Source organism: Cibotium barometz, chromosome 20, assembly GCF_041138505.1.
Source record: "Cibotium barometz isolate CiBa-2024 chromosome 20, ASM4113850v1, whole genome shotgun sequence".
Taxonomy (NCBI): domain Eukaryota; kingdom Viridiplantae; phylum Streptophyta; class Polypodiopsida; order Cyatheales; family Cibotiaceae; genus Cibotium; species Cibotium barometz.
The window spans coordinates 17,394,633-17,406,412 of NC_141065.1; the positions used below are offsets into that span (position 1 = coordinate 17,394,633).

The 11,780-nt window shown below is 41.9% G+C and overlaps 1 protein-coding gene across 1 annotated transcript; it reads left to right on the plus strand.

Moving 5' to 3' along the window:
* Window positions 1–8,515: 8,515 nt before the first annotated feature.
* Window positions 8,516–10,761, plus strand: LOC147627598 (large ribosomal subunit protein uL1). The gene is made up of 4 exons (XM_086814502.1): window positions 8,516–8,655; window positions 9,532–9,751; window positions 9,921–10,292; window positions 10,426–10,761. The coding sequence occupies exons 1-4, from the start codon at window positions 8,651–8,653 to the stop codon at window positions 10,477–10,479; spliced, it is 651 nt and encodes a 216-aa protein (XP_086670628.1). The 5' UTR covers window positions 8,516–8,650; the 3' UTR covers window positions 10,480–10,761.
* The last annotated feature ends 1,019 nt before the right edge of the window (window positions 10,762–11,780 follow it).

Consider the following 11,780-nt stretch of genomic DNA (forward strand, 5'->3'; position numbering starts at 1 on the left):
GCAGGTACTATGTCACTTTCATTGATGACCACACAAGGAAAGTGTGGGTATATTTCATGAAGGAGAAGAGTGAGGTGTTCACTCACTTTCAAAATTTCAGAGTTTTGGTTGAAAAGCAAACAGGGAAATATGTAAAGTGCCTAAGGTCAGATGGAGGGGGAGAGTACTTCTCCAATGAGTTCTCTGAATTTTTGAAGAAGAATGGTATTCGGAGACAGTTTACATGCAGATACACTCCGTAACAAAATGGAGTTGCTGAGCGGAAAAACAGGCACATTGCTGAGATTACGCGAGCATTGATGGAAGAGAAGAATATGCCGCATTGCTATTGGGCTGAGGCTGTTTCTACAGCAGTATACATCATGAACAAGACTCCAACTGCAGCCATACATGATGTAACTCCAGAGGAGAGGTTTACTGGCAAAAAACCAGATTTGTCTCATCTGAAAGTTTTTGGATGCATTGCATATGTGCATGTGCCAGATGAGCTGAGAACTAAGCTGGATCCGAAAGCTGAAAAATGTGTGTTTATTGGATATTCCCTTGAGCAAAAGGGATACAGGTGTTATAACCCTGCTACACGTGAGTTGAGGGTAAGCAGGGATGTTGTCTTTGATGAGATGAGCAGCTGGTATGCTGCTGAAAAAGAAGCTGTTGGGGCTGATGTGAGTGGAAGTGTGGTTGCACAAAATGCAGGTCAGCAATCACAGTCTTTGAGTGGACCAGGAGAGTCCTCATCTAGTGGGTCTGTTGATAGACCATGGAGTGGCAGGCTGCGTCATAATACCAGCCCTGCAAATGTGATTAGTACATCACGTAAAGGAAAAGAGAAAGTGGTTGAGCCCCTTGGTATGCCTGACATTTCTGCAGGGCATTCTCATGTTGACTAGTGGCTCGGATATGAGCCTTGATGAGGAGCTTGGGATCCCAGCTATGAGAACACCTGGTGTAAAGAAGGTTATGGAAGCCATGAATGAAAAGCTGCGAAGATCTGGTAGAGTGAAGAACCCTGTGCAGAGGTTTACTTATGATGGTTATGTGGCACATCACTATGCATATATGGCAAAGGTTGTGCAGGTTGTTGAGCCCACATGCATTGATGAGGCTGTTGGAAATGTGTGTTGGGAGAAAGCTATGGATGAGGAGATGGATGCACTATATGGAAATGAAACTTGGGATTTAGTGCAATTGCCTGAAGGCAAGAAAGCCATTGGATGCAAGTGGGTGTACAAAGTTAAACATAACAGTGATGGAAGCATAAACAGGTACAAGGCTAGATTGGTAGCCAAAGGATATGCGCAGACATATGGGATTGATTATGAGGAAACTTTCAGCCCAGTTGCCAAGATGGCAACGGTGAGAGTTGTGATAGCAGTGGCTGCGTCAAAGCAATGGTCTTTACATCAGATGGATGTAAAGAATGCATTCTTGCATGGGGATTTGCAAGAAGAGGTGTATATGTTGCAGCCACCTGGTTATGAGGATGTGGGTCACCCCGAGCATGTTTGCAGGTTGAAGAAAGCCTTGTATGGCTTAAAGCAAGCACCAAGAGCATGGTCTGACAAGATTTCTGAATATCTTGTCACTATTGGCTTTCATGTAGCCAATGCAGTTTTCTCATTGTATGTGAGACATGGTGATAAGAGGGGTTGTGCTTGTTGTCATCTATGTAGATGACTTGATCATTACGGGGGACCATGATGCAGAGATCTTTGATGTAAAGATCTTGCTTAGACAGAAGTTCGAGATGAAGGATCTGGGGGAGCTCAGATATTTCTTGGGCATTGAGGTGATTAGGTCACCACATGGTATTGGATTACTGCAGAGACAGTATGGCTTGGACATGTTGTCCAAGTATGGTATGACAAGCTGTAAGCCTATTTCTGTGCCATTGGATCACAATGGCAAGTTGAGTGCAGATTCAGGAGAGATCTTGGAGGATCCTACTATGTACAGATGCATAGTAGGAAGTTTGATCTACATGACGATCACCAGACCAGATTTGAGCTATGCTGTTGGGTTGGTGAGTCAATTTATGCAAGTTCCACGAAAACCGCATTTGGATGCAGTGAGACGCATACTGAGATATGTGAAGTCTACTTTGCATTGTGGACTATTCTATGAGACTGGGATAGAGACATGTGTACATGGGTACACAGATGCTGATTGGGCTGGTAGTATCTCAGATAGGAGATCTACTAGTGGATTCATGTTTTCTTTGGGGAGTGGTGCTATGACTTGGAGCAGCAAGAAGCAGCCTAAGGTTGCTCTATCGAGTACAGAGGAGCTGCTATGGCAGCATGTGAGGTAGCTTGGTTGAGAAAGCTACTTGCAGATTTGGGTCTGGATAGACAAGTTGTCATTTTCTTCGACAACATTAGCAGTATACAGTTGGCCAGGAACCCAGTCTTTCATGCTCGTACGAAGCACATAGAGGTCCACTACCACTTCGTCAGAGAGAAGGTCTTGGCAGGAGATCTTGACCTTGTTTATGTCAGCACAGAGGATCAGGTAGCTGACATCTTCACCAAAGCATTGGGTACAGAGAAGCTCCATAGATTCAGGGCTTCGCTTGGTGTACATGAGATGGAGTTGAGCTCGAGGGGGAGTGTTGAGATATCGAGCTCGTCTAGTGAGGCGGTGGACACTGATGACCCGCCTGGGTGATAGGCCCCACACTTACACCACTGGCATGGTTGGTGAGATCTTGGGTGATATGCGGCCAGTGGGATGACAGGCTGTGTGATAGCTATTCTAGAGACTGGCATAGTTATAGCGCCAGCTCATTTAGTTGGGTTCACACTATAGAGAACCCGTGTATATATTTGGTCGAGTACCTTTCATATTATTGTGTACTCTTATCTTGTATATGGTGTGTTGAGTGTTGAGTAGAGAAGAAGAAGATTTTCAGCCTCTCACCTTGTGTGTTCTCTATTAGGGTTTTGTGAGTGTGTGTGTGTGCTTGCAAGAGCTCAAGCTCTCTTCCCCCCTGCATCTTTTCACAACTCACCTGGTGTCATCTTATCAAGCACATTAAGTGTTGCCAAGTTGACTCGCTTTGTTGAGTTTTTGAGTTCAACTGGCTTCTTGCTATTACCTTTCAATTTAAAACTTAAGATTTTGACCTTTTTCCATTAGTCAAGTTGCTTTCAGCACTTTGTGTGTTGGAATTAGGGTTAGGGTTACAACAATGCACACACACAAGATAGAGAAGCTTGAGAGCAAACAAACTCACTAGATTAGAATGAACAAATGTGTGCCATACAAAAGATAAGTATACACCCCAAAATGAGTAGAGAAGAGGGTGTACATACGCATGGGGGAAAAAACCTCCTAGTGAGGGAAAAAGTGCCCCGGCGGTCCTAAGTGTGTTCACACACGTCACTACCATATAATGCTACAAACATGCCCATGAAAATAGAAGAAGACAACAATGTGATACATCAATCATCAAAAAATAGGCTGAGTATTTTAGGAGGGCCTTCGTAGAGGAAAGACAGAAGACGTCAAAACACGTGATAGTACGATCAAAGTTATGGCCACAGATAAAGACAAACATGAGCAACAACTCACGACCATGACCACACAAAGGGAGAGAGAACTAGAAGAGCTCCAAAATCAAGACAAGAGAGTGAGGTGCCATGTAGAAGAGACATAATCCAAGCTGGCAGTTGAGCCCAATGTGGGAAAGAGATGTGAAAGGAGGCTTCAAAGTCCATAGCTTAGAGGGCTCGCTCGAAGGGCTTTTGTGCTTAAAGAGGTTATCGACAAACTTCATTAAGTCATATAAGTTACTCAAGCCAACAACACCCCCTTAGCTCAAAAAAACAATTGAAGAAAAAGACAAGGAGGAAGAAAAAAGAGTGAGGAACATTAGGACTAGAGATTTTTGAGGATTCGAGGTGGTTTTTATTAAAAATAGCAAGTGATGCGGTGGGTAGATGTTAACAGCAAGGGGGAGTGTCATGTGACCCTCAATTGATGTATGAGTTGCATCAGTTAGACGATGGTTCAAGGGCTCAAAGGAAGCCCTTAAGCAAGGGAGAGTAATTGATGTATGAGTTGCATAAGTTATAGACTATGATTCAAGGGCACAAAGGAAGGCCAAATGTGAAGGTATAAGTGGAATTTCCAACCCAAATGTGAAGGTATAAGTGGAATTTCCAACCCAAATGTGAAGGTATACGTGGAATGTCCAGCCCAAATGGAGGCCAAAAGGAGGCATCTAGAAAAAAGTGGGAATAGCCCAAGCTTGTGTTCACTTCAAGGGAGATAGTGCTCAAATCTAGGCAAGATTAGAGGATGGCTTAACCAAGATTAGGAGCCACAACTAGTGGCTAACAGAGATGTACTCAAACCTATATGAAGGCTTGGATTATCATACGATCTTTTTGCTAAACTCTTGTCTTGTCATTATGCTTTAGCTTTGTCCATTAGTCTTAATCTCTTTCTTGCATTTCTATTATGTCAAGATGTTGATACTAATCCATTTCTACACACCCTAATCCTCTCTATGCATGAAATTCAACTTAGTATTAGAGCCACCCATCATCTCTTGATCATCTATACACCCTAGTTTTAGTAATATCATACACACCCTAATCCTCTATAGGCATGAAATTCAACTTTGTATCAAAGCCAACCATCATCTCTTGATCATCTATGCACCCTAGTTAGCATCCAAATTAACCACATTAATCCAATTCTCCCTCTTTTCCCAAGCTCCAAGATCATCAAGAATCACAGTGTTTAGGCTCGTTTGTGTTGCAAGAAGGCATCATTCTAGAAGTGCCCGAACTATGTCATCCGGCTATATTCCACCATGTTGGTCAAACCGCCAACACTGAATGTGCATGCTACTAATGTCTTTGGTGTTTCTAAGGAGAAGCCGATGCTAGATGAGCATTATCTTGGCTTTGGAAAGAGTATCAAGGATGGGCGAGATTTAACCATAGTGACGAACATCTTGTGGTGCTGATCACTCGACACATGCCGATCAACACAATAGTGTTGGATCTGACATCTTTGTTGGAAGATATAGTTGTTGAAAGGGTGGCGGTTGATCTTAAAGGACATCTGGCTCATGATGGTGACCATATGTATGCCCAGCTAGTTCTTTATTAATTCTTTATTAAACGTTGTTGTTTTACCACATGGATTGACGAATCTATTGCCTCATGCCATGCTAATGGATTGATGAGGATTGTGTTCACTAAGCTGCTGAAAACACGTTGTTTAATCAAAAGACAAAAGGTGTAACCATGCCACTCATAGGGATCCCATTCTTTGTAAGCATTATTGGCTAGCTAAATTGCTGGAATATGATGGAGTCTACATTCTCCAATTTGATAATGGTTTGGTTATTGAGAAAGCTAGTTTTCTAATCTCCAATGAAATAAATTATTTTACAACTTTAGAAAAGGATGGGAAATGTTGGAGGGGAGCACTACGTAGACCTCCTCTTTTGCATTTAAATCACTCCCTCATCATTGTGGATGCATATTCACTCGAACACATTAAATTTTTTTAAAAGGTGGTGAATTTGACAACAAAGACCTTACAATTTGTAAGGTCAAGAACATTCGTTTTGAGCCTTAGAAGGAGATAAGTAATGAAAAGAGAAAGTTAATAAAAAATAAAAAACAAGAGACAAGTGTCGATGCAAGAAAATAACACACATGTTATTCGATGGTGCATATCCATAAAGATTACAACAAATAGAAGAAGAGGAACAATACAAAAGGAAAGGTAATTGTAGAGAAGAAACCTACATAAAATAGGCTTCTTCCTCACTAAGACCACAAATCTATAAACTCTTGGTGAGAGTGGCACAAATTCATCTCCATCCTTTATAGCTTTTTTGAATTTGTGTGCCCTCTCCCATATAGAAAGGTAAGATGTGCTATAGTCATGTGGTGAGTGTGGTTCTTAATCATCATGGATCACAATTGGATTCACATGAGTTCCTACCAATGTCATTGCCATGGACGTCCTGTAATCCATTAGCATATTTAGTTTTGCCATCTTCATCTTGTTTGTTGTGCATGAACCGGATCGAAATATCTTGCACAAGGAGCATCAGCGAAGAAAATTTCCTCTATGTCTATGCAATAGGTGAGGTGGGGTGAGGTGAGGAACCTTCATGACCTTCCATACTGTAGCATATCTTTTTCTGCTCATACCTAAACCAGTCTTTGGAATTATCCATGACGCTGCTGGGTAGTATTTTCCAGTGCGCACCATTTTCAGCAGAGTGCTGATGCGGGGAGCTTGTTTGCTATGTAATTGTCCATGTGCACGTAAGCTCTCTCAAAAAGATTGACGGGCGATAAGCACACTTTGTTCTTCAAGTAAGCTTGCCCATATAGAGCATACAACTGACACCCTCTTGTTATCTCCTCAGTAGATATATTGTGCGAGAAGAACTTGAAGTGAAGCTTGTGCAAGTCTTTCATACAGTAACCTACCATGCCTTCGAAGGTGTGCATTTTAATCTGTCTAAGACCTTTACACATTACCAAGGCACCCTCTGGTTTGAAGAAATCCCACCCTAAATATCATTTTATGCTTTTCCCTACACTTATGAGGGATGGAGCTATCAAACTAACAACCATTTCAAAATGCAAGTGGTTCAAAGTGCCACCTTTCTCTAGTGCAAAGAGTCCTTTTAAACAATCCATTCTAATAAATTCTTATAGGAGTTTGCAACATGACAACTTTATATCTCCATTCCCAATATCGACGGTCACTGATACTTCAAAGAGATTTTTTTCTTCTCTGGAGGAAATGTAGGCGTCTTCCGGACAAAAGGCTCAGACTCTGCCCTCCTCTCAGTCATCATGGGTTCTTTGCCTTTGTTGTCACGTTGGGCGGATCCTACATAACAAGTACTACATTAAACCACCAATGTAACACCATAGAAGCCCCCTGAAATTTTTGAATTCTTTGAGGACATCAACTTTATATGCAGTCATCAACTTTATATGCAGTCATCACTTTTTATTCTTTCTTTTTGAATTCTTGCAACACATAAAGAAAGAACAATATTAACAAGTTAAACATCAATCCCAAGTAGAAGGAAGGCAGCAGGTGGAGACACGTGTTCGAGGTCAAGTGCGCCTTAATATAATATTGTCAATCATTATATATTAAACGACAGCAAGATAATAAATTATCATTCTGTAAAATTCAATAACGGGCAATATAAAGAAGACCACGAAGAAAGAACACCATAGTAAACAAACATGAATCGATTTCTTACGATTTACATATGAGAAAAGACTGCTACAATGAACAGAGAGCAATTGTCTTCTCATGATTTATACATGTTGAATAAATCAGTGCCCCCAACAAAAAGTCTGACAAGTTCATAACTGCGTGCTTGTGTTGCATATTATTCTTCTTGTGGGTGCTTATGCTTATGATCATCAACGAAACCTCATCTACAGACCAGAAGACCGAGCTCTCTGCTTGTTGATAGCATGCAAATACGAGCTGTGGAAGGGCCTTCGGGGGGAGTGAGAATGCGATTAACCATAGAAGGACCTTGTTGTCTAGGCATAATTGACATGGATGGGGACTAGGAAACTACTGTCCACCATCGTGCAATGTTGGAGGTTGATGGACGACCTTCATCCCACAGGGGAAAGCTGTAGGTCGATGGTCGACTTGCATGATATTACTGATATCATGCATAGGTTTTCTTTTAGGAGCCATGAGAATCAGCAGCAAGGCGGCACAATGAGCACAGAGCAAAGGTAAAAGTAGATAAGGAAAACAACGCCCAATGTCATTAAATACCAAAGGAGACCATAACTTGCCATACATAAATCCTCTAGAAAGCGCCACTATCGACGGCAATGATCCACAAGAGCAAATCCCATATGATATGTCGAGAACATACCTTGATGCATGACGGTATGGCATGGCAAAAGAACTCCAAGCCGTGGCAACAGAAGTGACCATGTAGAGACAACTGTCAGAAGAACCAACCAAGAAGAAGACGCATGCACCTCGAGGAGAAAGATGATTGTCGATGAGAAGCATCCATGAAGCGTTGGAAGCACCGTGCCTAGCAAAACAACTGAATGAACAAAACAAAATCTTGAAAACAACCACAGGCACAATGGCACATCCGCATAGGTCCATGCAATGTTCGAGACAACTGGCCCTGCAAAATAGGGGCGCACGGCATGCACAATGACAAAAGGAAGGTTAGGCAAAAAATGAAAGGGTTTTGTTGCACACCATGCAAAGACAGATAAATGAATAAATCGAAAGAGATCGTTGTGGGTGCATATTAGCGGTTGCCACAAAGTGACGGTTGGAGAAACCTTAATTAATAAGGTTACTAAAAAATTTAATACGTAAGGTTTTTTATCCTTAGGTTTTTCGATTCAACTAATTAATGAATTTTATTTATCGCTCATTGTGTGCCCCTATTGTAAAGAGAAGGCCCCTTACCTCAGGTAGAAACTAGGCGCTTGACATTAAATGTTACCACATGTGGTCAGTGTGACGGCTGGCATCAAAGGTTGGGCAGATTTAGGGTTTTCTCAAGTCCTACTACCTGCTCATCTTCTTTTGCCCCATCTTCGTGTAGAGGTGAGCTCTACGTCCTCATCAGCACAGAAGCTGGTAGCAAGCAAGCATGAGGTGCCCCTCTCTTCTTCTCTCTCATTCTCTCTATATCTGTTTGTTGGCTATGGCCGTAGTCATACACTGTTTCATTAAGAGCATTGTTTTGTTGATCTGTTACGTTAGGGTTCCGTAATCAGTGATATTTAGTTCTAGGGAGTGATGATCTTCCCGTAGGGTTCCAGTTTCGGGTTTCATCTAGCTGTTGCAGTGTGGGATGCGTGGCCGTAAATGCATGCATCCATGCCGGTCTTTATTAAGAGATGTTTTTTTAAAATTTTGTCTCCAGGAAGTTTCTGTTTGGAATTAAGCTTCAGCTTCTCCAAGTAATCTTAACGTATTTAGGTCTCCAAATTAGGGCCAGTGATGCCATGTTTGCATTCAAGTCGAGGGTTTGTGAATTTCGTTTGTTATGGTCAGTATTCCTCTCAAATGTTGCTGAGATCTTTATCATGTCCAGCATGCCATGCATTTCTGTGCCTGGATTTCCTTCCGATACGGATCTGCTCTGTTTAACGCCCATTGAATTGTCGTCATGTTTGAAATACGAGATTCTTTGGCTCCTGTGACTAGCAACTCAGACTAAATGTATGCCTCCTCTTATCAGTCAGGATTGCCCAAGAGTATTCTCTTTTGAGCTTGTTAGCAACGGCGAGAGGTCAAATGTGATGGGTTGTTGTGTATGGTCAAATATGAACGCCTTATTGAGGTTGTTCTCTCGGGCTAGATGCTTTAATTTTTGGAGGCGGATGTGAAAGCTCTTTTGAGGGCCAGGTGTTGCTTTCAAGGATTCGACACCGAATTTGTTATTTTCTCGTGTGTAGCTGGTAGCCCCATTTTTGACACTGGTGGTTTTGTTAAAGGCTGTAACTATGCCTTTTTGGTCTGGTGCAGTAAGCTTCAGAGTGACGTGTTGAGGGAGGCAATCACCCAAATAGTGGCGGATTCAAAGGAGAAAAAGAGGAAATTTTTGGAGACAGTAGAGCTTCAAATCGGGCTTAAGAATTATGATCCTCAAAAGGACAAAAGGTTCAGCGGGTCAGTTAAACTTGCTCATATTCCTCGACCCAAGATGAAAGTTTGCATGCTCGGAGATGCCCAGCATGTAGAAGAGGTAAACCGTGAGCTATCATAGCTATGTACTTTCTTTATGTCTTCCTGTAAGAGGTGCATTGTGGATAGTGGTGCGAGTGTACTGCTTGTCTTAGACTCATCAGGGTACTGCCGTCACTTATTTCTGTATGTATTGGAATTTCACTTCTTGTACTTTTGATCCTGTTCAGGCCGAAAAGATCGGTCTCGACTGCATGGATGTGGATGCGTTGAAGAAGATGAACAAGAACAAGAAGCTCGTGAAGAAGCTGGCCAAGAAGTACCATGCTTTCTTGGCCTCTGAGGCTGTTATTAAGCAGATTCCTCGTCTCCTAGGGCCTGGTCTTAACAAAGCTGGCAAGTTCCCAACCTTGGTTTCTCATCAGGAATCCCTGGAGGGTAAGGTCAATGAGACCAAGGCTACTGTGAAGTTCCAGCTGAAGAAGGTTCTATGCATGGGGGTTGCAGTGGGCAACTTGGAAATGGAAGAGAAGCAGTTGTTTCAGAATGTTCAGCTTAGTGTGAACTTTTTGGTTTCTCTCCTGAAGAAGAATTGGCAAAATGTGAGTCAAATTGCTTCACGAAACTTACAGTATTATGCCAATTGGATTATATGCTTGGATTATGCATTACCAGTGTGAATAATCATTTAAAGCTGTAATTGGTAACATGGGTCTTCTTCTGTTTGCTACTCAGGTGAGGGTGTTGTATCTGAAGAGTACCATGGGAAAGCCAGTGCGGATCTTCTAAGCTGATCTGGAGGGGATTGAGATTCTAGATTGTTTAGTTCATGCTCTTGTAATGAGAATGTGAGGACTTTTTTGCCATATGAATATTGGGAAGCTACCGGAATGCTACCTTGCAGTGCATCTGAGGGACCTGGATGAGGAGTTCAAGATTTTATGTTGCTTTTTGAATTTAGTACTTTAAAAGTTTCTAATTTATGCCATAATGTTTAGTGCATTCAAAACTGCTATTTCAGCAATTTTGTATGTATAGTATATCCTAGAATAAGCTGCTTTTTACCACGCTGTCTTGGGCTCTCTTTTGTGCTGACTGCCTGGTAAAAGCTTGCAGTCTCATCTTGCCTTTCGGAGTTTATGTTCAGGTGCAACGGTGGCCTTTGGGGCGGATAGATGGATAAAGTGTATGTAGTACTGGATTTATATGGTTAAGAATATGGTGGTGGTGGTGTTGGGCTGCAGTCAAGGTGGAATTATATACATATATATATATATATATAACGAGTGTTACTTCCCCAAAAAAAAGTGAGAATATGGTGGTGGTGTTGGGCCGCAGTCAAGGTCATCACTATTTGCACTAGCAGCTGCTGGTTATCTTACTGGCAAATGAAATGGGTGGATGTGTTACTAAGAGGCCGATATAAATTTGAAAATCTTTTATGCAAATGAAATTGGCAAAATCTTTCAGCAGGTGATGTTGGCCTAACTAGACTGCAAACCCATCTGCCAAGTGGAATGGTATGAAGAGGGGGGGGAGAGAGTGTTAAATGTTAGTTTGGTACTCTCCACTCCATGTCTACAGCACTGTGCTATCTACTAGCCGGATGACTAATTTTGAGTCAGGTGGCATGGGTCTTCAGTGGTAGGTGTGCTTACTAGTTCTGCTGTTTACTGAAGGCCGCCTTGTATATTTTGAGATCTTGTAAGTTAAATGATGCTAGCAAACTGTTCTCATAGGCCGTGCAGCCTGATGGAGCAATAGTGGCACGACATCCTACATATCCGCCATTAGATTACAGAGAATTGTATCAAGCTGTGAGCAACTTAATCCATATGTTATAACTACCCACTAGTCATGTTTACTGAAACATCTTATCTTGTACCGAACTAAACAAAATAGTTGAGTAATGGTGATTTCAACTTGGTTAAAAACAACAAGTCAAGAAATTGGGTGTACAGGCTAGTGCACATGCAAGTGAGAGTGAGAGCGAGTGAGAGAGAGAGAGAGAAGTTCCACTTCTTAGTATCCTTTTAAATTATTGCATGGATGTAACTACAGGGAAAAGACATGAGGTACCCATCTTAGAA